Raw genomic sequence first — 27,135 nt, 5'->3', positions numbered from 1 at the left:
AATCACGACATTGACAAAAAAAAGGAGTTTTTCAAAACCAACCCATCTTTTCAAGTCAAACCCAAAACCAACCTCTTTTTTTTTGTCATTACTATTCATCAATAAATCTTCTATATTATCCCCTATGTTTTTGAATTATTTACAAAATTGCCATTATTATTTAATTTTTTTTATTAATTTCGCAATTCACAAAAAAAGAAATACACCCACATCCTTTCTTCTTATTTACAATAATGTCATTATCATCAATATTACCAACTATCATGAACCACCATTTTTTAGCTCTTAAAGCTCTAGAATTCAGTTTTCAACCACTTTATTTCTCATTCGAAACCAACAAATCTTCATTTCCTATCATTTCTTCTACCTTTCCATCTAAAAAACTCTCATAACATTCATTTTCATAAACACAAACTTCATATTTTTGAGTTTTTTCATTAGTGAATCGTTAAAGGCGGTTCTTTTTGTTCATATTTGGAGTTTGGACGGTTGAGAAGGTTGGAAACGAACTTTACACCAGAAAAAGATTACTATTTACATGGTTTTCATCATTTTTCAGATCTGTGTCAAGATAGTAGACTGTTTTGTATGTCTACGCATATATGCAGACTTACGATACAGTCTACTTGCCAACGCACATGTTAGTTTTACATTTGATTAAACGAATTTTTTTTGTACCGCAGACTTCCCCGGCAGTCTTCGCCTTTATATTTGACAACAAAAACAAAAATTTAGGTAGACTTACTAAGACGTCTATTTAGACTTCAACGGAAGTCACGAAGTGTAGACTGCCTGAGAAGTTTGCAAAATGTCAGTTTTGTATTTGACCAAAACTTTGACTTTCTTGAATATGTTAGTTTTGTGTTTGACTAAAAAGTTTAAAAATTTAATTAAAATTTTATTAAACCATAGACTTCATATGCAGTCTTCTTAACTTAGAAAAAAAAAGTAGACTACATGTGAAGTCTACTATTTTATTTTGGTCAAATGCAAAACTAACCCGTCGATTTTTAGAGTAGACTTCAAACGAAGTATAAAAATATGTAGATGTTCGTTTCCATTTACTCGTAGAAAGTCAAATTTGGTCAATTGTAAAACTAACCTCTTTATAAAAAAATCAAAAATGTAGACCGCAAATGAAGTCTACTTCCGAAAGTCAAATTATGGGTGAATTTTGGTCATTTGAAAAAAAACTAACTATTTTGAAGTGTAGATTGAAATGAAAGTCTACATGTATAAAATCACAACTTTTTTTCAAATATAGAAATTAACCCGTAAAATTTTCAATTTCAAAAACTAACCCAAAGAGTAGACCTATTTGATAGTCTACACTAGTAAACTATAAAGAACGTCTACATCTTCGTAGATTGAATATGGAATCTACATAAAAAATTATATTAATAGTGAATTTTTATATTATTCATTAAGTTTTTAAGGATTTTTTCTGTTTGACAGTGTGTATTAGTTAATCATAATGGGTTCGAGTGATTTTGAAAAGAAAATCTGTTATAATTATCAAAGTATAATACTTTTGATTTGACTATGTTGTTAGCTAATAATTGTAGATGTATTTGTAAGTCTACCTATATAGTTCTATGAAACATAAAATATTTCTCTGCTAATTATGTAAACTGTATTTTTTTCTGAAAATGGCTATGTTACCTGTTGTATACGGAGAATGGGTGGTGAAAGACTCTTTGTGGGAGTTTGTGATCAATAATCGGAAATGATGAAGAATGTTCCTTGTGCATGATAGTTGTACACATGGTGAACTTCTTGAAATAGCACAAGAATATTATGATCTGGACAAGAAAATCGAGAAGATGGTGCTAACATATTCCTTACTTGACATCATTTTACAACAAATGACTTCAAATAGGCAAATACTCCTCTTATGCATGTAACAAAATATCAACAAGTACGGAACTTGATCGAGTTATCTAAGACACACTTTGTATGCCTTTGTGTCTCAAGCCAGCTCCAAGTACACTAGAAATTTTTGGATTGACTATATGTTAGATAATAAGTGTAGACGTCTTTGTAAATCTACAAATGTAGACTGCAGCTGAAGTCTACGTCTTAAATTCTATTAAAAGTGCATTTGTGTATTATTCATCATATTTTTTCATGATTTAATTATTTTACAATGTATGTTAGTAAACTTTTAGTGGTCTTGGATAAATTTCAAAAGTTAATGTGTTAATAACTATATACTTGAAACTTATTGCAAAATTTTTTGATTAGTTTTACTCTTGAAACTTTTTGAAAAAATTTTGTATAGATTTTCTTCTTCTCACATGTGTGTTAGTTATTATTTTAGCTTATGGTGGTTTTACTTGTTTGGTTGGTTAGATCTTGTGAAAAAAATTGATATCTAACAAAAAATTAATAATATCATACAAGTGAAACACAACTAAAAATGAATACAATGTTTATACATTATGCATTAAAAAATTATTTAAAATTAATATATTATTATGAAAATTATTACAGAGCAATATATTAAAAAGTATTCTTGAGTATGTTTGATTTTTCATAATCTTGATGACTCAAATAAAGTATTGAAAAAAATACCTGCAAAATAAGATAGAGTTATGAGAAAAACATAAGATAAAAAAATAAATCATATTTTAGTAGACTTTTTATTAACTCTACGTAAAGTTATTGTTTAGTAGACTTTAGTTGAAGTCTACACTATTGGAAAGTTTTCATATCTAAAAGTGTACATTTAGAAAATTTGAAAATACTTTGTTCTGGAAAATATTTCAAAACTAGTTTTTCATCATCCTTGTAACAAAGCAAAAAGATAAAGTATGAATCTATAAATTTAGTTCATTATAAACACAAAATATCTTATAATGAACATATGTAAAGCTTACATTTTGGGAAGATGATTTGAAAACTTTGGAAGAGAATACCTGCAAAATAAAATAAAACTATGAAAAATAAGATAAAAATTAAAATCATATGTGAGTAAACTTCTAATGAAATATGCTTAAAAGTCAAGGCTAGTATACTTCACTTGAAGTCTACCATCCCTAACTTTTAAGTACTCTATCAAAAAAAATTAGATCTGAAAAATATATACATTAAAAATATGAAATAAGTTTAAATCTATAAAAAATTTAAAAATATAATTTAATAGACAAAATAGTAATAAATTAAAGATATAGAATTTTAATATGTAACTTTATTTAAATATAAATACTAGAGCACATATTTAAAATCTATAGATGTAAACCTTACATTTTTGGGAGGAGAAGAGAACAACTATGGAAGAGAGAGAGTTTTAAAAACTTGTGCAGCCACTTTAGAGAGAGACTGTATAAATTTTGTTTATATAGGGAGACAAAAATGTAACTAGGTTAAAATTTATGACATTGTAGACTTCTTTTAGAGTCTACTAAAATTATAATTTTAGAGTAGATTTACTGTAACATAGTTGACCTTTTTGGAAGTCTACTATAATAATTTTATTATTGTTGTTTTTTCTTTATTATTTTAATAATTTTAATGTATGATTTATTTAAAAAAATTATTTTTTAATAGTTATAGTATATGATTTCACTTTTTTATTCTCAAGAAACTTAACTTAGTTTAAATATAATGATTTTTTGTAAAACAAATTGAAAAATATAGACTGAAAAATACGTCTTCAGATAAATAGACTTTATTGTAGGTCTACGAAACCCTAAATCACAAATCTCAAACCCTAAATGTTTTGCTTGATAATCAAAAAGTCTCAATTATACAAAATACAAACTACTAAACATTAATATGCAGATTTAAGTTAATAAAACAAAAAAAAACAAAATCTAAAATCTAACCCTATGAAATCAACCACTAAAAGACATAACATGTTAGAACATTTTGTTTCTAAACTATGAACATTGTCTAACACACGATAACCAAATTAGTATATATTCTTCAAAATTGTTCAATTGTATGAAATTTTAATTTATTTATTTCATATTATCTATTATATTGATGATTAGTTAAAAAAATATCACAATAATTATTTTTTTACATTTTCAAAGTTAAATTATTAGATCAAATTAGAGTGTAGACTACAAAATAAGTCTATAAGGTAGACTTCGTAGGAAGTCTATATATATGTAGACTTCTTTAATTACATGTAGACTTTCGAAGGATACAAACGTAAAATATATTTATGTATTTTTGTTTGGTCATAAGGATTAAGTAATACTTTCACTACTCCATTAGGTTGGTTTTGCATTTGACTGAAAATGGAGTACACTTTTAGGTTTGACTTTTTAAGTTGGTTTTAGCTAATGTCCCAAAAAAAAAAGGGAAGAATAATAAAAGAAATAGCGTGTGTTCAAAAATGAAAGAAAGGACATAGTGTATGGTTTGTTGGGCATGCAGGGTCAGAGGTTTCGCCATGCATGCAGGCGGGGACCCAATTAGCTATCTTTCTCAAGCGAGAGGACCCAGTGTTCAGGACCGAGTTGACTCAGAGATTCTCTCCGAGTTCCGAGTCAGAATAGCATCTTTCACAATTTTCTTCATTATGTGCTGCCAGGCTTAATGTATCCACTCGTCACGTTGATTATAGTTTATGTTTCTGCATTTAAAAAATATACTTAACCAGAGGATTCTTGCCTTTTCTTTTTATTTATAAAGAAATTAATATAACATACTGTGATTCATGTAGGTGGTTGGTGTGCCGTCGTTTGTGGTTGGAAGATTATGGTTGACCATCAATATTGGCCGATGACGGTTTTGACTTCCCACACCAAGAAAGTCTCTTGTGAAGCCTCTTTCATCGAATTCCTTTGTTTTGATTTTATTCTCCATTTCTTTATTGTTGAAGATGGAGGAAGTCACTAGACCAAAAGCCATGCCATTGTTGGAGCTTGATGACGATCTCTTTGAGCCTATTTGAACCGCCATCTGCAGCAATGTCGTGGCTGACATCGAGGCTATTTCCTGTCCACCGTTTTGGTTGTAACTGGTGCGTGCTTCCGAAGAAAACGAAGAACCATTAATTACTAGTTCCCTTCTTATAGTGTCATGATCTTCTTGATTATTGGGCATTCCACTTTGTATAATATTGTTATTGTTTTTGTTGAGTAGCCACTGCTGATATGATTGTCCTTGTAATTGCCATAGATTTTGAAGCAAAGCAGATGCACTATGAGGTGATGGCGATGATGAAGATGCGAAAACATTGGCTGCTAAAGGAAGCTGGTTGGTGGAGGATTGTCCCATGAAGCCATTTATGTTGTTGCGATTGACATTGAAACCATGTCGATCCAGTTGAGAAGATGTAAGATCAAGTAGTCGTTGTTGATGATTTGGTTTGCTGTTTCCAAGATTGACTTCTGCATCCGAGGAATTGTTCAAATATGCAGCTGCGGCTGGTGGAACTGAGGCAAATCGAGCACTTTCTTCGGCTAAAGCGTCACAAAATGCTCTATGTGTGATGAAACTATCTTTTCTGTTCCATTTTATTCATCAAAGAAACTATATCAATAATGTTATACATGTGACAAGAGATCCTGATCAGTCGAAACTAAAATTAATCATTAGGTATGTATATAGTTATTAGTGAGGCGGCCAGAGTTTGATACTTCGAAAAACGTGTTCCAAAATTACCTGGAAAAGAGGGTACCGCAGTCACATTTGTACTCTCTGGTGCCACAAATCTTGCTATGAGCTTTCCAATCCGACACGACAGCATATTTTTTGGAACATTTGTCGCATTTCCACTTCTTCTCTCCATGTTTTCTGCTGAAATGCTTCTTGATTCCAGTTAAGTCCCCGAGGGCTCGACCCGGGTCGTGGTGTACACAGGTCTTCTCAGGGCAGATGTACACTTTCTTCTTCACTTGCTCCTTGTCCGTCCTTTGCTTTAGCTTCCATGGAAGATTATGGCCTCTCCGGTGAAGCTGAAGGTTTTGGTCTCTCTTAAATCCTTTGTTGCAGATCTCGCATATGAATCTGTTCGTCGTCATGAGCGAGTTTGGCGATAGAGCGATGACTTCTGCATCTGGATCTGTTTTTTGTTTTTGTTTTTGTATGTTTAAAATACCAAATTAATACTAGAAATGAAAAAGAGGAAATAATTATACTGTTCAAGAAACCGCATATATTGGAATATGCAAAGTCCAAGATTTGAATTGACTGTACATGCCTGGATTACCCGGGAGATTTCTTTTCCTTTTGTTTGAGTTTGAGGCGGTAGGATTAGGGTTAGGGTTAGGATTCGGGGTGATGTGTTCTTGGTGAAGGACGTAGCTGGGGAATGAGAGGTGATGATGATCATCTGGTATTATCATGTTGGTTTAGCTGAGAGAGAAAGAGGTAAAGAGAGTTTCGAAGTAAGAAGGCAAAACAGTTGGACAGAGAAATATACGGAAACACGAACTCGTCTCACAGTTCTCTACTAAATCAAGTAAAAAAATCTGAAAGCAAGATGACGGAGAGAGTTACCAAAAAAAATAAAAACTCTGATGAATAACCAAATTCACAAAAATATATAATAAATATCTTAATTTGTAGCTTGAAAAAATAAATGTATAATTTTGCAAGCAGATGAATATATATATATATATATATATATATTTGTAGCTTATACAATAAGCATATAAGAAATATGTTCTTCATATAATAGTAATTCCTTTGTTTATATCTAGAAACGTTATTTCAAAATGACGAACGTTTTACACTAGTTTTATTAATATAAACCCCACAAGACTTTACGCAAAAATACAAGAAGATATTTCATTTGTTTGATGGACTGAAAAATGGGATGTCCATTTTTTTCCAAGAAAGATTCAAAAAGGTTTTTGCTAAATAAATAAATGTCAAAAAGGTTTTGTTATACATAAAAAAAAGGTTTTTTTTTGGGGGAGGGGTTGGCTGTCGGTACAGTTTAATAGATGAAATTTGTTCTTATTATTTTGGTAGTAAGCTTTTGGGCTGTTGCAAAGAGACCGATAGGATAAGACCAAAAAGAAAGCTGGCGACAAGGGAATCTCTCTCTTCTTACTTCGAAACTCTCTTTTGAGACTATATAATCTGTTATATATATAACAGATATCGGATTAGATAATGGTTTTTTAAAATATTAGTTATTGTGATTTGTTTCGTAAAATCACAAATATCCGGATTTTTATCGGATTAAATTTTACGGATACTTTTATTCCTACTTGTCGTGTACGCATGGATGTGTATCTTTATATTTCATAAAAAAAATTGTTTGTTGTAGTAAAACAATGTGAAAGTAACCTGTGTGCATTAGCAAATCTGTTTCATAGATTTTACTTTCCATGTGAGTTGATTAATCTAGCATTAGGATTAGACCTGCGCCTTGCACATAACAAATTAATATGAAAATTATTTAAAAAATATCGTATATAAAAATAAAACTTATGTTCTTGATCGAAGATGAGCTGATCCTATTTTAAAAATAATTTAGGTCAGAAAATCATTTATCGCCTAAGAACCTAACGTTTAGGCCGAAGAATCTCAAGCCTACTATTTGGTTACAATGAAAATATGAGAGCTTGGTTTTACATCATGATTTAGCAATTTAAAAATTAATTATGGTTATGAGAAGTTTACGTTCACGTGCCAATCCTAAATATCTTCAATATTTTTCTCATTTTTGTGTCGCTTTTTTCATTTTGGTTATTGCTCGATATAAATATTGATTTTTGAGTTTATTCTCATTTTGTTATTTTGTTTTGGCTTGATATTTAGAAAATGTTTAAGATTTAAAAGTATTAAAGAGATATATACTTAGGTTAAAATCTGTGCCTTGAACAGAATAAATATTTTATATTTATTACTTATTTTATGTTTTTCTGCATATTATGAAATAATAAAATAATGATTATATATTAAATAACTAAGAAATCAGTTACCATTATATAATAAATTGGCGTGCGCATATAAATCAAACGACCGCTCTTGTTTATTCGCAATCATTTTAGGGTAAATAAATCAAAACAATCAATCTTATCTATCGTATATTATATATAATTAAATTTAAATGATATTAACATAGATATATAGTATACTTTTAATATGGATATTTATTAAATGAGGGTTGTACTCATATGATTTTATGATTATTTGCATATTTGTGTAACACAATTTTACACCAACGATTTTTTTTAATGTGAAATGTTTAGTGGTTTTAATAATTTATAATTATTTTAGAAAACAATGAAGATTTCAAAACCAAAATATTAACTTTTCAATATATGTTCAACGGAGATATCAAAATAATATAAGTATGTGTATTCATATGAGGTATATAGTTTAATTTAAACTATATGAAATATATATATATATATATTAACATAATACCTATTAAAATAAAATTATTTATTCATATGATTTTAAAATCATTGTATCTTATTATAGAAAAAAATTTAAACCTTGATCGTAAAAGTTTATGTGAGACTTTTAACAGTTTTAGTAATCTATACTCGTTTTGAAAAATTCAAAATACAACATATACAAAAAAATCTAAATTTTTAATATATGATTAATGTAATTATGTAATTTATTTTAATAATAAATAATTTAAAAAAAATTGATAGAAAGTATACAGATTGTTAGCAAATCTTTAGTATTTAAAATCATTAATTGTCATATATATATTAATCACATTATGTAATTCCGTAGATTTTATTTAAGGAAAGAATTCAATTTGATAAATGAATGGTCCATAATGAATATAATATATAATATAACATTCCCTAGTAATTTAATTTTAGACTAACAAAATTCTCAATTGATTCTCAAACCGTCATGTAATCAAAATTAGCATTCTAATTACGTGACAACTCAGCATGATATTTTTTTAAATAATACAAACTACAGATTATAACTTTTTAAATATTTTCTTTCAATATATAGGGGATATATAGGGGATTTAACATGAGATGGCAAATTCTTGGATCCTCTAATATTGAATGTTTTTATTAGGCCTAAGACTTTTATCTGAGATCCGGATTCGATCCGAGATTCGATTCGGATCCGATCCAAAAATCCGGAGGGGTCCAATCCGGATCTGTATAATAAAATGTTAGATCCTGATATCATAATTTTTTAATCCGGATATCCGGATCCATCCAAAAATTTTATTAATAATTATTTCAAAAATAGTAATATCTATATATAAAAATTAATTTTATTTTATAATATTTTCATTTTTTATAATAGTATATACAAATTTTATGTAAATTTTGTAATATTATACATAGAGATAATTAAAAACATTTTATTTATTTTTTATTTTTAAATTATTTTTAATATTTTACATATATTAATATTATTTTTTATTTATATTAAAGATCCAAATCTGGATTTGGATATCCGCCGGATATTACAATTTTTACAAGGATATCTGATATCGGGATATCTGAGAACTCCGGATCCGGATAAAGATAATAAAATTATGGTCCACCGGATCCGGATACCTTAAAATTGTCCGGATACCCAATCCGTCCCAGGCCTAGTTTTTATGCCTCCTAGTTGGTTTGATTCCCGCTTGGGAGGAAGACATTTTTTTCGGTTTGATCCAAAATTCTTCGCTTGATTTTATTTTAAAAAGAATATCGCAGGGCATATCTGATTCTATGTAAAAGCTGTTTGGATATTTTTTTTAATCGCACTTTATCCAGTGAATTCATCTATATAAACCAGTGTCCACTTAATTAATGGTCTATTTCAACTTCAAAAATGTAGTGCGTATATAAACAATTTACTTGAAAATATTAACATAAACCAAAATTAATAATGATAAATGTTGTTAAACTGCATATAATAGGGTGTTAGTGAGAGTAAGATTTATATAGAATTTGTTGATTTTAAACGTTGATAGATTTGTTAAATTTAGAAAGAGTTAGAGAAAATTTGTATATTGTATAAATTCAAGAAAATAAATCAGTATAATGATTTTAAGAATCTAATGGATATATGTAGTATTTTCAAAAAAAATTTTACAAGTTAAATGGTCAAGAGTAAAATTTTCAATAACACTAACTTTAATAGATATAAAAATCATTAAAATTTATATTTTTTGAATAACAAAATATTTTATATAGAATTATAAAATCACCATACCAATAACACTAGATTTTAGTGTGAATACGAAAATCTATAAACAAATAACATTAAACTCTTTAAATTATTACAATCATCATAAATATAACTCCCACTAACAACTCCAATATATATAGCTTTTTTTTTATTTAGGTGCCATTTTTCTAGTTTATGATGAATCAGCTATTACATATCATTTTTTTTTCTGTTATAATCTAATAGAATAATATTTAATTTAGTTTTTATTGTATTTTTATTTTTAATATACTACGATAACAATTTATAAATATATACCTTCCTAAATAATCTTATAAATATTTATCCACTATTTTCTTCAAAAGCAAATGAAATGTTATATATATACATATATGTATGTATATATATATGTATATATATATATATATATATTGTACATATCATTTTCCTAGTTTTATTCTTTAATGTTAAAATTATATTCAATCAATACAATTTTCACGTATAAATCATCATTTTTATGAAATGTTAACTTTATTGATCAAGTTGTAAAAAAATTATATGTACAAAGAATGTCAATGTGTTCGTATAGAGATGCTGCTAAAAAGAAACTGGAAAGAAACTTAAACCATCAGTGGACGCTAAACCATCTACGCATCAGACCTTGGGGTTTTGGCTTCAAATTATACTTTAAATATGTGATTTTGTTCTTCACCGTCTTATCAATCACCCAAGCAAGCTGATCTACTGACTTTTCTCTACCATTTTGTCTCTGATCATTGCGTTCCCGCCATATAGAATAAATAGTGATCTGTAAGACCAGTCTCAGAAAAATTAATGTAAGTGTGTCAAAAGTTCCAGTCATCAAGCGCATGAGAGTTGTGTCCATGTCCGGATCGGGGTCAATGCCACATAGATTGCCCACCACTCGTAGCCAAAGCGTGAAGGTAAAAGGACAAGCAAGGAAAAGGTAATCTCGCGTCTAATCCAGTTCACCACAGTGCGTCTGACCCCATTGTCGAGTACGATGACCTTTTGCAAGTCTGTCTCTTACCGCCAGCCACGTAATGAAAGCATAACGAGGTAAGATCAGAGAAAACCAGACTAACTTATGCCATTGAACCTCGTCCTTATGCTCTCAGATCTGATGCCATGTTTGAGCTGCCACAAACCTGTCACAATATTCCTCTTCTCCACACGTCTAAGACAACCCGTCAGCTTCAGCCACAGCCAGAGAAAGGGGGAACCGAACAATATCATGAATCACACCTTTGATTTGTTGGTCATGATAGTTGCGAAACCTCCACTCACCATCAATTAAGACATCACACACCCTTGCATCTCTCCCTATACCGAGTTTCTGCATTCTAATTTCACCAGTGAGCTCAATCAATTTGCCTTTTGGGTGCCACACATCCATGTAGAATCTCACGGTACAACTGTCTCTGATATCATCCTTATAGACTACTTAGCTAATAGTATAAGCCTTAGTAACTTTTTCCAAACCTAAGAGCCGTGTTATGTATCCTTTGCATCCCAAAAAGTCTCACCCCGAAATAAATATTGTCGCGCCCACTCACCTCACAGAGATGTAGAGTAAGAAAACAAGGCGGCAAATGAGCTTCAACATAAACATTGTACTCACCTCTTTCACACGCCGAATGCCTAGCCCACCTTCCAGAAACGGGTAACACTGCACACATTCTCTCACACAAAATTAGCCTTGGAAGCGTCATTCGGATTCCATAAGAACGCAGAGCACATGTTCTCAATCTCATCAATACATGATTGTGGAATGCAAAACACGGGACAATAGAAATTTATTATACTTGCAATGACTGACTTTATGAGTAGTAAGCGTCCTGCATAGGAGAGAGCCTTACTCAAACAAGAGAAAAAACGGTTCCTAGTTTTTGAAACCAAAGGCTCATAGTCACTCATCGACATTATCTTCGAAGTAAGAGGCAAACCAAGATATTTAATGGACAGTACAGAAATGGACAGGCCAGCTACTGCTGCTTTATTTTCAAGTAAATCTTTCCCTCTCCCCCCAGAAAAGACCATAGATTTTACAATATTGATTCTGAGGCCTGACATGTATACAGATTCCTCAAACACAAATCAAAGTATTATGTAGTGACACTGGAGTCACATTAGTGAAGATAACGATGTCATAGGCAAAGCTCGGGTGAGAGGGACTTACCTCCTTACATTGAGGATGATATCCAATAAGCCCATTAATATCTGTCTTACTGAGTAGTTTACATAGGACATTACTTATTATGACATATATACTTAGAGGCATAAATCCATATATAAATAAGGACTGCACAGTGTAACAAAGTTCTTCTCAATCATCGACCAAGCATCCTTGTAAAAAACCATAGTGAATCCATAAGGTCCCGGTGCTTTATTACATGGCAAAGAGAAAATAACCTCCTTGATCTCAGCAGCCTGCACGGGCCTCATAAACTGCATCTTCGCTGGAGCATTGGTGGTCAATAAGCTCAGAAAGCACCTCCTGAGAAATATGTGGGACACTATGTTGAGATCCATTCGGGAAAGTCTCAAAATGAGTAGCTGCCTCTCGCTTGATGTCAGTGAGAGAGGTGAGGATCCTGCCATCTGACATAACAACTCTCCAAATAGTATTACTCACATTCATGCTTTAAGTGACCCAGTGAAAGAACCTCGAGTTTCTGTTTCCAAGTCCCAACCACTGGACCCTTGAATTGTGGTAGTAAAACTGCTCCTCAACCCCAGAGATATATTGCCAATGTTCTCAGGCATTTGAAGCAGCTTCAAAAGAAAAAGTCTGCGGATTCTGCATTGCTTTGGTTTGATTTGTACACATGTCCTCATAAGCTGCTTTATCACGCCCTGGAAAGTCACCAAACATATCACCATTATGACTTCTCATTTCAGATTTGAGGGACTTCAACTTCTCATGGAATCTTCTAAGTGCTGATCGTGAATGAAACAGAGGTTCAATGTCATTCCAAACCCGAGACACAACTTCCAGGAACCGAAGATGTGAGGCAACATGGTTGAAAAACTTAAAAGACTTTATATTACCATGAGGGACTTCTCGAAGCTGTGTGTGCATAAGCATGTGGTCCGATACACCACCAGATTCAAACGTTGTATACGAGTGTGGAGAAGCATTTATCCAACATATATTAACCATAACCCGGTCAATCTTTTTACTTATCAGATTGTCATCTTGACAGTTTTTCCAGGTGAAGGAAGGTCCAACACTAGCTAAATCCATCATATCACACTTCTGAACTTCTGAAACTCCTGGATTGCAATGTGATCATAACTTGAAATAACCAAACCAGCTTAGAAATTTTAAGAAAAGTTTATTTAATATATTTTAATTATGTCGGTCATCTCTTGTGTCATTAGCTTTTATGTTGCCAATGGATTGTTTGGATGAAATTGAAAGTCTTTGTAATGCTTTTTTGTGGTCTGGCTTGCCGAATGTTCATCATAAGGCAAAGATCTCCTGGAATGATCTCTGTTTAGCTAAGTGTGAAGGCCGGTTAGGGATTCGAAAGCTTAGAGAAACATCAAAGGTTTTGCTTTGGGTCTTATCTGGCAGTTGTTCACTTTGTCAGGATATCTATGGGTTTCTTGGGTTGCAGCTGAACTTTTGGGTGGAGGATCATTTTGGAATACAAAAGACTCAAATAAGGGTTCTTAGCTTTGGCGTAAATTGCTTAAACTCCGACCAGAGGCCTCGAGGTTTATGTGATGTGAAGTTAGAAGTGGCGAGTCGGCCTTCTTTTGGTTTGATGATTGGTTAGGTACTGGAAGTATTATTGAAGCTATACATGAGATTCTTGTTTGAGATACCTTGGGATTCCTCGCCAAGCTCGAGTTGCTGAAGCGTGTACAAATGGGGTTCGGGCGATGAGGAGTCGAGGTCTGAGAGTTTTTGGTGCGGTGTATACTCAGTTGAGAGTGCTTAGAAACCGAATGCAACTATGGAAAGTTTATATGATGGCGACAAAATGAGGAGGATTACAAGGACCACTTTTCAACTGCGAGAACGTGGGATCAGATTAGAATCAGAGGTCATGAGGTCTCATGGCATCAAATCATTTAGCATGCACAAGAAGTTCCACGTCATGCTTTCATTGTGTGGTTGGCATTCAAGGATAGACTGTCCAAATGTGTTCGTATGCAGAATTGGGGGATTACACAAGTTTGTATGTTCTGGAGAGAGAGAGAGAGAGAGAGAGAGAGAGAGAGAGAGAGAGAGAGAGAGAGAGAGAGAGAGAGAGAGAGAGAGAGAGAGAGAGAGAGAGAGACCACCTTTTTCGCTTTTCCTATCACATTTACCATATGGACTACTCTAACGGTTAATCTTATGGGCATTTATGTATCTCCGAACTGGACTACTACTGTGACATCTCTACTACTGTGACATCTCTGCAAGGACTGGACTATTCAGTGTCTTTTCATTAACTTGGAAAACTTACATATTAATTTTTAGAAAAGGAATAGAGACTACATAATTATCGGAAATTTTGGTGTTTTGAAATTAGGAATTTTTTTTTGAATTATTCCTTTAAAACAGTAATTAATTTTTATTTTGATTTCAAATTTTTACTTTATCTCTCTTTTATTTTTGTGATTTTACTTAATTTAGTTTTTTTCCTATAAAAAATTAGTTGTGTTTCTCCAAAACTTATATATTTAAATTAAGAAATGTTTCATAAGATTTCCAGATCATTAGGTTTTAGTAAATTCTAAAATTTTTGGTCAAACAAAAAATATATAAGTAGGTAAAATCATTTTCCAGTCATAACTTTTCAACTATAAAATAAAAAAATTTTCCACCTTTTTCGCTTTTCCTATCACATTTACCATATGGACTACTCTAACGGTAAATCTTATGGGCATTCTATATCTCCGAACTCGACTACTACTGTGACATCTCCACTACTGTGACATCTCTGCAAGGACTGGACTATTCAGTGTCTTTTCATTAACTTGGAAAACTTACATATTAATTTTTAGAAAAGGAATAGAGACTACATAATTATAGGAAATTTTGGTGTTTTGAAATTAGGAATACTTTTTTAATTTTTTCCTTTAAAGCAGTAATTCATTTTTATTTTTATTTCAAATTTTTACTTTATCACTCTTTTATTTCTGTGATTTTACTTAATTTAGTTTTTTTTCCTATAAAAAAATAGTTGTGTTTCTCCAAAACTTATATATTTAAATTAAGAAATGTTTCATAAGATTTCCAGATCATTAGGTTTTAGTAAATTCTAAATTTTTTGGTCAAACAAAAAAGCTATAAGTAGGTAAAATTATTTTCCAGTCATAACTTTTCAACTATAAAAAAGACAACTTTTCCACCTTTTTCGCTTTTCCTATCACATTTACCATATGAACTACTCTAACGGTAAATCTTATGGGCATTTCTATATCTCCGAACTGGACTACTACTGTGACATCTCTGCAAGGACTGGACTATTCAGTGTCTTTTCATTAACTTGGAAAACTTACATATTAATTTTTAGAAAAGGAATAGAGACTACATAACTATCGAAAATTTTGGTGTTTTGAAATTAGGAATTTTTTTTTGAATTATTCCTTTGAAACAGTAATTAATTTTATTTTGATTTCAAATTTTTACTTTATCTCTCTTTTATTTTTGTGATTTTACTTAATTTAGTTTTTTTTCCTATAAAAAATTAGTTGTGTTTCTCCAAAACTTATATATTTAAATTAAGAAATGTTTCATAAGATTGCCAGATCATTAGGTTTTAGTAAATTCTAAAATTTTTGGTCAAACAAAAAAACTATAAGTAGGTAAAATAATTTTCCAGTCAAAACTTTTCAACTATAAAATAAAAAACTTTTCCACCTTTTTCGCTTTTCCTATCACATTTACCATATGGACTATTCTAATGGTAAATCTTATGGGCATTTCTATATCTCCGAACTGGACTACTACTGTGACATCTCTACTATTGTGACATCTCTGCAAGGACTGGACTATTCAGTGTCTTTTCATTAACTTGGAAAACTTACATATTAATTTTTAGAAAATGAATAGAGACTACATAATTATCGGAAATTTTGGTGTTTTGAAATTAAGAATTTTTTTTTTGAATTATTCCTTTAAAACAGTAATTAATTTTTATTTTGATTTCAAATTTTTACTTTATCTCTCTTTTATTTTTGTGATTTTACTTAATTTAGTTTTTTTCCTATAAAAAATTAGTTGTGTTTCTCCAAAACTTATATATTTAAATTAAGAAATGTTTCATAAGATTTCCAGATCATTAGGTTTTAGTAAATTCTAAAATTTTTGGTCAAACAAAAAATATATAAGTAGGTAAAATCATTTTCCAGTCATAACTTTTCAACTATAAAATAAAAAACTTTTCCACCTTTTTCGCTCTTCCTATCACATTTACCATATGGACTACTCTAATGGTAAATCTTATGGGCATTTCTATATCTCCGAACTGGACTACTACTGTGACATCTCTACTACTTTGACATCTCTGCAAAGACTAGACTATTCAGTGTCTTTTCATTAACTTGGAAAACTTACATATTAATTTTTAGAAAAGGAATAGAGACTACATAATTATCGAAAATTTTGGTGTTTTGAAATTAGGAATTTTTTTTTGAATTATTCCTTTAAAACAGTAATTCATTTTTATTTAGATTTCAAATTTTTACTTTATCTCTCTTTTATTTTTGTGCTTTTACTTAATTTAGTTTTTTTTCCTATAAAAAATTAGTTGTGTTTCTCCAAAACTTATATATTTAAATTAAGAAATGTTTCATAAGGTTTCCAGATCATTAGGTTTTAGTAAATTCTAAATTTTTTGGTCAAACAAAAAAGCTATAAGTAGGTAAAATCATTTTCCAGTCATAACTTTTCAACTATAAAAAAAAAACTTTTCCACTATGCAATGTCCACAAATGTATACTTCCATTCTCTTAGACCATCTTCAATGTAATTTGTCATTTTCACCTCTAAATAGAGGAACTCTATAATAGAGGTGAGATATATATACTCCAATGTATTTTCCTAAAATAACAATCTCTAAATATAGAATAAAGAATAGAGTAATGTTATTTATTCCTCTATAAATAGAGGAAAAAATAGAGATCTCTATTATAGATGAAGAAATAGAGGTGGGTTGAAGCAATTTCACATTTAAATGCTATTATAATGGTGTAAATAACAATGAGTTGGAGATGCTCTTACAAATTCATGACACTTGGAAAAGCTAAAACATTCTGATTCAACAAAAATAAATCGCCCAACAAAACAAGCACAATTACAACAGCGAACTTGTGTAAATATATATTTATTTATTTTTTGCCAAGAATAATTCCTTAAAACTGTATACATATGGTAAAAGCTTGTGAAAAAATCTTGTTTGCTTGCTCTCCAAGAAATGACTATTATTACTTTGGTTAAGAAGTTACCAGAGGCTTCACAATGGCAATGAGAATGTCGGTAGATGCCGTCACCAACTTTAGTTCAGAGCACTGCGATGAACAACGTAAATGATCCACTTGTTAGAGAAACAATTTTGGAGGTGAAGAAAAGGTAGAGAGTGGAATTGAAACATTGGCTTACTTATAGATGTAAGAGATGATTCCAAGGACCACACAGAGAAGAATAATGTCGATGCAGAAGTTGCGGCTCGATCTCATCTGAAATTCCCAACCAATTTTAGCAAATGGTTTCTTATGATCAATGACAATACGTTGATTTACTAATTAAACAAATTATTGGTTGGTTTTCTTTTGTTTACCTTTACAAGCTGTTGCTTGAGCCGAACATTGGTGTTCTTCAAATCCGAAGTTGCTCCATCAACCTAAGACAACCATGCATAAATTACATGTCATGCTAGCATTTTCTTCAACTGACTAATGAGGGTCGAAAAATGATGATATATAGGAAAACGAATCTCACCTTTGTTTCCATTTCATCCATCAATGGGACTTGCTTGTCAAGTTCCTGAAACAAAAATAAATGTAAATATCCACCGGATAAAAAAAAACTATATTATTTGGACAGATGAGGAAACAACAAACCTCGTTCATGTCACGTGCTAAGTTCTTCAGTGCGTCCAAACCTTCTGATATAACATCAAGGCCCTCGTCCTGAAGAAAAATCATACGTTAAATCTGTAACCTCATTGTCAAAATAAAAAAAAGTTAGATCGATGTATTTTAGATGCCTGCTTCTTTCTTCTCATTTCATATTCTTGTCGAAACTGGCTGGATTCTTCAGTTTGCTGGAAGAACCCATCATCCATGTCTTCCTCTGATGGTTAACAAGAAGAAATAGAAAAGCAAATCTTATTTATATTTTAGTATTTACAGTATCTTGAGTTAAGGAGAAAACAGGAAAGCCGAAGTACCAGATATATCAAACTTGATGTTCTTGTTGGGGGCAGAAGCACCTCCCCATTCACTATTAGCTTGTCTTTCATGTCCGTCAGGTATCACTTGAATCCTATCGGCTAGCGCGATAACTAGATCACATCGGGACTCTCGTTCCTCTTTTGTAAGCCCTTTCACCTGTATATATATATGTATGCACTCCAAAGTTTGAACACAACCAATTGATATTCATCCGGCTTCACTCATTCAGTGAATTAAAACGGTAATATATATATATATATATATATTTTTTTTCTTTTCGAAACAATTAAAACGGTTAAAAATGAATTAAAACGGTAATATGTAATTAATTTTTAACCTTTTTAACGGCCAGTTTCTGCAGTTTAACAACATCTTCAGCTAAACGCGCTTTCGTCCTTCGAACCTCAGCATTCAAGGCCACAGCTGCAGCTCTATTGGTCTCTGTTGATGCCAACTCCGCTTTCTACATATTACGTTACAAAATATAAAACTCAATAACGTTACGTTACTAGCAAGAATCTATTCTAGGACTTATCAAAAAAAAAAAATCTATAATAGGGTTTCAAAAGAGAGAAGGAGAGAGACGAACATGTACAACCGATTCAATATCGGTATCAATGGAGTTGAAGAGGCGGGAGAAGGCATCGTCGCCGGACGCGCCGAGCTCGCGCTGCTTGTCGACGTCGTACTTGTCGTACTTCTTGCAAATTTCTTCGACTCTGAAGATAATATTAATGACCGTCATCTCTCCGTGATTCGTTTTCTTCTTCTATAATGTCTATGATTATCTTTCCTGTTGTTTGTCACCCTCTCAACCTCTTCTTTCACCATTTTTGGACCCTATTTTCACTCCAGAAATGAGACGTGGAGCGTAAAAGGCGGCATGGAATATTAATAGTTGGAAGTGAATTTTGCTTTTTTGGTACACTTTTTAAAAAATCTAAATATAGTATACATTGTATGTCAATTACTTTTCGCCCCCTAATAACCACTTCTCGTGATTCTGACAGATTGGTTTTTCATCATGTTTGCTCTGAACAGTAGTTCATATAGTCATATTTTCCGTTGTTATTGCCACAATTATATTAAAACCATAAGTGAGTATAGGGGTGAACCAAAAAAAACAGACCTAAACTGAGCCAAGAAACAAAATTTTATAATGAAATCATTCGGTTAAATTTTAGGGATAATTTGCGGAAAACCAATAAAAGATATTGATACTAGGAAAATGCTAAAAACAGTGAAAAATTAGATGTTATTGTGGTGTCAGAACATACAAAATGACCTCCAAAGCCCTCGTGAAGGTTTCTTCTGATTTAAGATTGTAGGTTTGTAGCTAGCATGAAGATCTGTCAAAGATTCTGTGAAGATTTTGTAACGCCCCGACCCGTCCACGGCTAATGGGCCACCCACGCCCGCTCTCTCGGCCCGTGGGCCCCATCCCGTCTGACGGTCGGTCAGTTAATTTTTCAAGAGCTCGAAATCATTGTTTACTGACCCTGCAATCACCACCCGACTTTTTTCCCATGCTTTGGCCTCACTCGCATGCTATCGCGAATCACTTCCCGATAGGTCACCCATCCTTCCACTACTCCAACTCAAGCACGCTTAACTCTGGAGTTCTTTTAGGATGTGCTCCAGAAAAGGTAAGTCAACTTTGGTGACATAGGTAGCCAAATCAATTCTCTTAAGCCTTTTTTCACATATCACAACTCGGGATGTTACAATTCACCCCCTCTCAAAGAACGCAACGTCCTCGTTGCGCCCCCGACAGGTCTCAAGACGCCTCTCAGGTCGGAACTGAGATGGCTAACCAGCTCTGATACCACTTGTAACGCCCAGACCCGTCCACGGCTAATGGGCCACCCACGCCCGCTCTCTCGGCCCGTGGGCCCCATCCCGTCTGACGGTCGGTCCGTTAATTTTTCAAGAACTCGAAATCATTGTTTACTGACCCTGCAATCACCACACGACCTTTTTCCCATGCTTTGGCCTCACTTGCATGCTATCGCGAATCACTTCCCGATAGGTCACCCATCCTTCCACTACTCCAACTCAAGCACGCTTAACTCTGGAGTTCTTTCAGGATGTGCTCCGGAAAAGGTAAGTCAACTTTGGTGACATAGGTAGCCAAATCAATTCTCTTAAGCCTTTTTCACATATCACAACTCGGGATGTTACAGATTTTGTCATAGCAAATTCAGCCATTCGATTTATAAATTTAAGAAAATTTTATATTTCTTTCTCTCTCATTAGCGTTGGTTTCCATCTCCACTTTCTTCTTCTGTTTCTTTTTTACTTTGCCAACGAATCTAAACAAAATCAGGGAAGATATGAGTTCCAAACAAACTCATGAGCTCATAAGTTTTTGTACTTTTTCTCTGTTTCCTTTCTTTACCTAATCACTTGATCATACCCAACCACTCATCACCACAATCCCAAACAACTGACGTAACCACTTTTTACAAGCCAACAAGCTTATAGTCGCCACCACCGCATCAGTACCAACAAAACTCAGCCGACTGCTTGAACATGAACATGGAAATGAGCGGGTGAAAAAGAGAAGAGGTAGATCGAGGAAATACAAACAGAGATCATGTAAAAAACAGTGGCTAATACCAAAACGTTGACAGCTAGTTTTATATTTATACTGCTAACACATTATTTACTTGTTATTGGAAAAATAGACAGCTAATTTCATATTTATATTGCTAACACATATTTACTTGTTATTCTGATTAACTATATGAAATATAAAAGTTGCATATCAATATAAAATTACGTACACGACTTAATATATTACATAATGGTTACATGTTAGTTATATGAAATTTAACCTCCAAATGAGAAATATCATCTGTAGATAATGTAAATAATTATGTATAAATTCATAATCGGCTAAAAAGTACATGTCCTTTTAAATATATTATTATCTTCAACAAAATTAATATATTTATTTTTAAATTTTATTATCCGGTTAAAACTTTCAAAGAACAGTTAAACATAATGTTAGCTATCAAAGAGAAATGTTAGATGTGTACAAATATTATTAGTTGGACAACAATTCTGTTAAACCAGTTACAATTTATAATACTCGGACAATGGTTTTGACAATCTGGTCGTGCATGTAAATAATTACGTTTTTATACATAATTGGCTAAAAAATACATGTCCTTTTAAGAATATATTATCTTCAACAAAACTAAAATATATATATTTTTAAAGTATTATCATCCAGTTAAAACTTTCAAACTCAGCTAAAAGTAATGTTAGCTATCAATGAAAAATGTTAGATATGTAAAATATAATATTAGTTGGACAACAATTTTGTTAAGCCAATTACAAAATATATTAGTTGGACAATAGTTTTAACAATCTGATTGTGCATGTGGTTCTCATTGTTTATCCAACTAAGCAAAATATTGTATTTTTAGTTGCGGATGATGTCCATTTTTGTAGAAGGTTACGAAAACTTTTAGCATGGATTCAAATAGTTTTTGGACTGAGATATTTTTGTAATTGTCGAGTCACTTGTAAATATTTTTTTCTAATTTTTTGGTTCCACTTTATTATTTGGAGTTTTGACTTCGTCAGCGTCGGTGGCACTGAGGATCTGCCTGACTGCGAAAGGTTTGTTGTACGGCATCACTCTAACACCGATAGGCTCATCAACGAGAGAGAAGAAACTCTCCAGGATCAGACAAGGTGAGCTTTCTGAGTTGTTATTCTCCATCTACAGCTCTGTTCTTTAGGTAGACGATTCGATCTCAGAACTGGTCTATGTTCTAAACAGATAAGAACAAAGTGATTTAAGGGAGAGAGAGTTTGGTACCCTCACTCTGATTCGTTCTTCACGAACGGCAAAAATTCTCTCCGGAATGAGAAGTTGTGAAGCTCAGTGTTCATCGTCTTCCATTTGGTCTCAAGTTAAAAAATTTTGGGTTTGTCATAGATTGGAGGTGTTTCTGAGAGGAAAGAGGATGGGGGAGGAGGGATGTTGAGAGATCTTCAGAATTAGTGAAGATACTATGGAAGAAAGAGAAAAATTGCAATATAGAATCATAAACATGTTAAGAGTTGTAATTTTGGACTGACAATTCCTGTGAAAAATCTTGTGATATCTTTTAGATAGTTTTTTCCTAGGTACGCCAGATATGAAGTTATAGGGGTATCAGTGTCCTCCGAAATTGTCATAGTGTCGAAAAGGTGCCCTTTTGGCAGTATGCAAAATAGCGTAGAAATGGTTGGTAAACGTCCTAATTTCTCTAAATTTTATAATTAAATCATTCGGTTTAAAACCGAACCAATAGTCTTGTGTGTTTGTTTAATTAATTATATTGATTACATTAATAATGATAACATATTTCAAACATTTATCAAAAATTCACTATAACTTTGAATTCACATCATTTTGAAACCAAATATTATAATACTAATATAAATATATTAGTTTCATGGTAATTAATTAATAATTATTAACTTAATTAGTTTATATATGACTTATAAATTAATTCTGATTTAATGATATTTTGTTATGATATGATATATAAAATATTGCGATATGACAATGTTCCATTATTCATTGTTTTAAGTTAGCTTGGTTTTAGTAATGATAACAGATTTTTTTTGGTTTTCTAAAAATTGTGTCTAAGTTTTTACTTTTACATTTTTATTACTATGTTTATAGAGAAAATCATTTTCTTTTCTTTATAAGTTGATTTTTAACTAAACTAAAATTAAATTAACTAACATAAATCAAATAAAACATGAACTAAGCTTAGAGATTTATTAGAACCAATACAACCAAATCCAAAATTTAACTGAAGTGCCCACCCCTACCGAGCAACATCTCATTAGGCTCAAATCCAGACACTTCTAAAATAACGATGTTATGTTGTAATTTTTTATGGTTGTGACATTAGAAAATAATCTCTACTTTTTAAAAAAAAAAAAGCAGAGGAAAAAAAATGGAAGTCAAAGACTTGAGATCTTTGAAAAATTATAAACAAAAGTGTGGCTGGTTAAATTATTGACTTAGAAACCTTAAATCAATTTTAAATCCTTAAAGACTTACAAGTTTAATCTCCAATCACAACCTACCTGTCAAAATGCAGAGCTCACTCAAATGTAGCAACGGTCATTTTAAGTGTATCCGAAAGAGAACGAAGGAAAAGACGCTCCTCCAAAACATATAGCAAATGCGTTAAGGTAATGGTGTGGTAGGTTAAGAGTCAACAGGATATGAAACCAAACGCTGGAAACAACGGTGATATCGATTCTGGCAAGAGCAAGATTCATCCAGTAGTTGTTTTTGATTTCAGGTATACACTAATACACACCCACCGATATTACAAGAGATATCATTACAAACAAAACAGGAAGGTGAGAGGGTTAAAGGAAAATGAGGAATAAACTATTGGTACTGAAATGAATGTAGAGTTTTTACCAAAAAAAAAAAAAGAATGGAGAGTTACATTAGAAGTTTAGAGCTTGTGTTATAATATTGATTAGGGAGTGAAAAGCATATGTTGGTATCTAAAAAGAATTGTTTGAAGCCATCTTTTTATTGTGCGGCTACTGAGGACATTGTAAATTATACACTTATACAGAATAACAAAATGTCACGTTGTTACCATCTTTGGCAAAGATGAAAAGAGACTAGTAAGTTATCTCTATTATTCTTTGAAAAGCTCGCGACCAATGACCATCCTTCTGATCTCGCTTGTACCAGCACCGATTTCATATAGCTTTGCATCTCTAAGAAGGCGTCCCGTTGCATATTCGTTGATGTATCCATTTCCGCCTAAACATTGTATCGCCTGCAACCTCAAACCAAATCTCTTAAATAAGTCTTACAAGAAAGGTAAACATATACTTAACGTTCAAGAAGGATGACAGGTAGAAAACAAAGCAAGAGAGTAAGAGTGATTGACCTGCAAAGCAACCTGTGTTGCTCTTTCTGCTGCACAAAGAATAGTTCCGGCACAATCCTAGAAGAATAAAACACAAGTAGGATGTCAGAATACATACTGAGGATTTTTTTTTTAAAGTAGAAAACGAGAAGATCAGTTCACCTTTGGGTCAACTTTCCCATTGTCACACTCCCTCGCAACAGAGTAGACGTATGACCTGAGATGCCAAGGCAAAAGCTAAAGCTTCGGCTCTCTATGGACAAAAATGAAGATACAAGGCATGTACCTTGAAGACTGTAATGCAGTGTACATGTCAGCAACTTTACCCTGATATTATCCAACAGAACTACTTTAAGAATCTTATGACCAAACTTGGAGATATTCACATAAAATGTTTAATATGATAAAGTAAAGATCAACCTGTATAAACTGGAACTCCCCAACTGGACGACCAAACTGTTCTCTCTGGCGAATATAAGGAAGTACGATGTCGAGGCATGCCTGCATGATCCCTAAGGGCCCAGCTGCTAAAACAAGTCTCTCCAAATCAAGACCTGACATCAAAACATACACTCCTGCACGTACAAGACAATATCTACATCAGACCAAGTATAAAGACTAAAAGGCTTTGTAGCCTCCACCACTTAAAGGAACTTACAAAGTGTGTATATATTTTTCGAATCAGATATTAGATCATCACATCACTATAAAAAAAAAAGAGAGATGAAATGGTAGCAATCAAAACCTTTTCCTTCCTTGCCAAGAATGTTTTCTTCTGGAACAAAGCAATTCTCAAAAACAAGCTCACACCTGCTCAGAAGAGACACAGACATATAAGAGAACAAAAAGAGGCAAAGAGAAAAGACTTTAAATTTAAACGGAGGGGATCCTCCTGAGAAAGAGGGGATTTACGTGTCGCTTCCCCGCATTCCCAGCTTGTCCAATTTCTGAGCAGTACTGAATCTGCAAAGCCAGAGAAATAGATTTTCTTTTTTAAAAAAAGAAGAACACTCTCTCAACTCCTTTCTCTTTTCTTTACGAAAGATCACAGAAAGGCGCAGTTTCAACTTTATTAAACAAGACTGAGTTTATAAAAAAAAAAGAAAGAGAACATACCCGGCCATTCCCTTCTCTATAACGAAAGCTGTGATTCCTTTAGAGCCTGCTTTTGTATCAGTTTTGGCGTACACAATCTGATTGAACCAAAAAACAAAAAAAAAAAAAAAAAAAGTAGAAAAATGTAACAGAAATTATGTATGCTATTAAACAAAAAAAAAGGATGAAAAATTCAGAAGTAAAGGAGAACCAGTGTTTGAGCAGAGGGACCATTAGTGCACCACATCTTGTTGCCATTTATTAAAAAGCCACCATCAACTTTATCAGCCTTGCATTTCATGCTGACAACATCCGAACCGGCTGTAACCAAAATCAGAACAAAGCGTTTAGGAATATGGGTGTTTGCGCTCTCTCTAACATCTTCATCCAAAGGATAATATTAGTATATTATTATTACCATTGGGTTCACTCATCGCAAGAGCCCCAACATGCTCTCCACTGATCAGCTATATAACAACAAAAGCATTAGATTAGTTAAATGAGAAACATGGAAAAACAGTTGAGGAATCAAACTATTCAAAGCAGCAGTGACCAGATGAAACCGTACCTTGGGCAAATATTTGTGCTTTTGTGAAGTATTTCCATTCCGCACCTGTACAAGTAGTGAATAAATGTTTGTGAATAAGACCTCAGATTATTATTGCAAAAGTAGTTTAGTTTAGTTTAGGGAGCAAATGTAGAGACCAATTGATTGATGCAAAGGTTGGAATGGGCACCGTAAGAGAGAGCAACTGAGCCCGAGGCCCGACTTATTTCCTCCATTGCTATACAATGATACAAGTAACCGAGACCAAGACCTCCGTATTCCTCTGCAGGATTTTAAAACATGATTGAGCTTAATATGATCAGTGCCAGTGGTGGACAGAGAGTGACATGTTGTTACCTGGCGCTGTGATTCCATGGAGATTGAACTCACCCATTAGCTTCCATAAGTTTACATCCTTTTTTTCACCAAAAATAAAATAAAAAACAGATTAGATTTTGGGAGGTGAAAATGGTAAGAAAGAGGGAATGAAAAAAGACCTTTGGAAATGAATTTGTTTTATCTATTCTTTCGGCATGAGGCGCGATAACATCTTGTGCAAACTTGGACACACTTTCTTTAAACTGCAGTTCACAAAAGGAGAGAGGAGTACAATCACTATTAATTAATAAATTTAAAAAAAAAGAACAATTTTATTCCACCAAACGCAGGAAGGAACCTGAAGCTGAGTTTCGTCGAAGAGGAGAGAAGAAGAGAGAGACGACAAGTGCTGCCTCCTCCGCGTCTTGACGGCGTTACCAAGAACCGATCTCGCTGCGAAAAGCCTCTGCATCTTCGATATTTCTGCGGCTCGGTGAAGAAGAATGAATGATCCAACGTTAAAAAGTTTTTTTTTTTTGTATAATGAATCTCACAATGCTTTACGGCTTTTTTATTACAAGAAGAATGGGGACGCTCCAATTGAAATTAAAATAATGACACACAAGGAGAAGAAATGGTGATAAGGATGGAATTACAAAGAGAAGAGATGTGAGCAATGAGTCATCGTCCATAAGGTTCCGTGATCCCCTTTGTTTCGCTGTCTTTTTTTTGTGGGTTGTTTTCTCTCACTACAGCTTAAATTAACTTGTCAAAGTTGGAACACTG

At 32.6% G+C, this 27,135-nt stretch overlaps 3 protein-coding genes and 1 long non-coding RNA gene across 6 annotated transcripts; 1 reads left to right on the top strand and 3 right to left on the bottom strand.

The window, feature by feature from the left end:
* Nucleotides 1-4,307: 4,307 nt before the first annotated feature.
* Nucleotides 4,308-6,516, bottom strand: LOC106347500 (zinc finger protein BALDIBIS). 3 transcript variants are annotated; one of them, XM_013787055.3, is made up of 4 exons: nucleotides 6,167-6,516; nucleotides 5,620-6,019; nucleotides 4,662-5,461; nucleotides 4,308-4,585 (listed from the first exon to the last, which is right to left on the bottom strand). In XM_013787055.3, exons 1-4 carry the CDS (start codon nucleotides 6,300-6,302, stop codon nucleotides 4,578-4,580), a joined length of 1,344 nt encoding a protein of 447 aa, XP_013642509.2. In that variant the 5' UTR covers nucleotides 6,303-6,516; the 3' UTR covers nucleotides 4,308-4,577. The 3 variants fall into 3 exon arrangements, with proteins under 3 accessions (XP_013642509.2, XP_013642507.2, XP_048590748.1); XM_013787053.3 differs by having other exon boundaries at nucleotides 6,158-6,507; XM_048734791.1 differs by lacking the exon at nucleotides 4,308-4,585 and having other exon boundaries at nucleotides 4,648-5,461; nucleotides 6,158-6,513.
* A 10,684-nt stretch (nucleotides 6,517-17,200) lies between these two features.
* On the bottom strand, nucleotides 17,201-19,346 carry LOC106350164 (syntaxin-72). The gene is made up of 9 exons (XM_022688230.2): nucleotides 19,067-19,346; nucleotides 18,815-18,940; nucleotides 18,474-18,633; nucleotides 18,291-18,376; nucleotides 18,145-18,213; nucleotides 18,023-18,067; nucleotides 17,862-17,924; nucleotides 17,684-17,760; nucleotides 17,201-17,592 (listed from the first exon to the last, which is right to left on the bottom strand). The coding sequence occupies exons 1-9, from the start codon at nucleotides 19,220-19,222 to the stop codon at nucleotides 17,580-17,582; spliced, it is 795 nt and encodes a 264-aa protein (XP_022543951.1). The 5' UTR covers nucleotides 19,223-19,346; the 3' UTR covers nucleotides 17,201-17,579.
* A 1,173-nt stretch (nucleotides 19,347-20,519) lies between these two features.
* LOC125575736 lies at nucleotides 20,520-22,823 on the top strand. The gene is made up of 2 exons (XR_007314293.1): nucleotides 20,520-22,182; nucleotides 22,271-22,823. It is a non-coding gene; the product is annotated as an uncharacterized LOC125575736 (long non-coding RNA).
* Nucleotides 22,824-24,022: 1,199 nt separating this feature from the next.
* On the bottom strand, nucleotides 24,023-26,947 carry LOC106347503 (isovaleryl-CoA dehydrogenase, mitochondrial). Its single transcript, XM_013787057.3, has 15 exons — nucleotides 26,708-26,947; nucleotides 26,529-26,612; nucleotides 26,389-26,446; nucleotides 26,190-26,314; nucleotides 26,053-26,097; nucleotides 25,903-25,951; nucleotides 25,696-25,805; nucleotides 25,506-25,582; nucleotides 25,302-25,352; nucleotides 25,135-25,199; nucleotides 24,810-24,964; nucleotides 24,676-24,716; nucleotides 24,552-24,606; nucleotides 24,411-24,467; nucleotides 24,023-24,296 (listed from the first exon to the last, which is right to left on the bottom strand). Exons 1-15 carry the CDS (start codon nucleotides 26,819-26,821, stop codon nucleotides 24,153-24,155), a joined length of 1,230 nt encoding a protein of 409 aa, XP_013642511.2. The 5' UTR covers nucleotides 26,822-26,947; the 3' UTR covers nucleotides 24,023-24,152.
* Nucleotides 26,948-27,135: the final 188 nt, after the last annotated feature.

This window comes from Brassica napus, chromosome A6 (genome assembly GCF_020379485.1).
Source record: "Brassica napus cultivar Da-Ae chromosome A6, Da-Ae, whole genome shotgun sequence".
Classification (NCBI taxonomy): Eukaryota; Viridiplantae; Streptophyta; class Magnoliopsida; order Brassicales; family Brassicaceae; genus Brassica; species Brassica napus.
The sequence above is the reverse complement of the archived record's forward strand: the minus strand, read 5'-3'. Positions and strand labels throughout refer to the sequence as shown.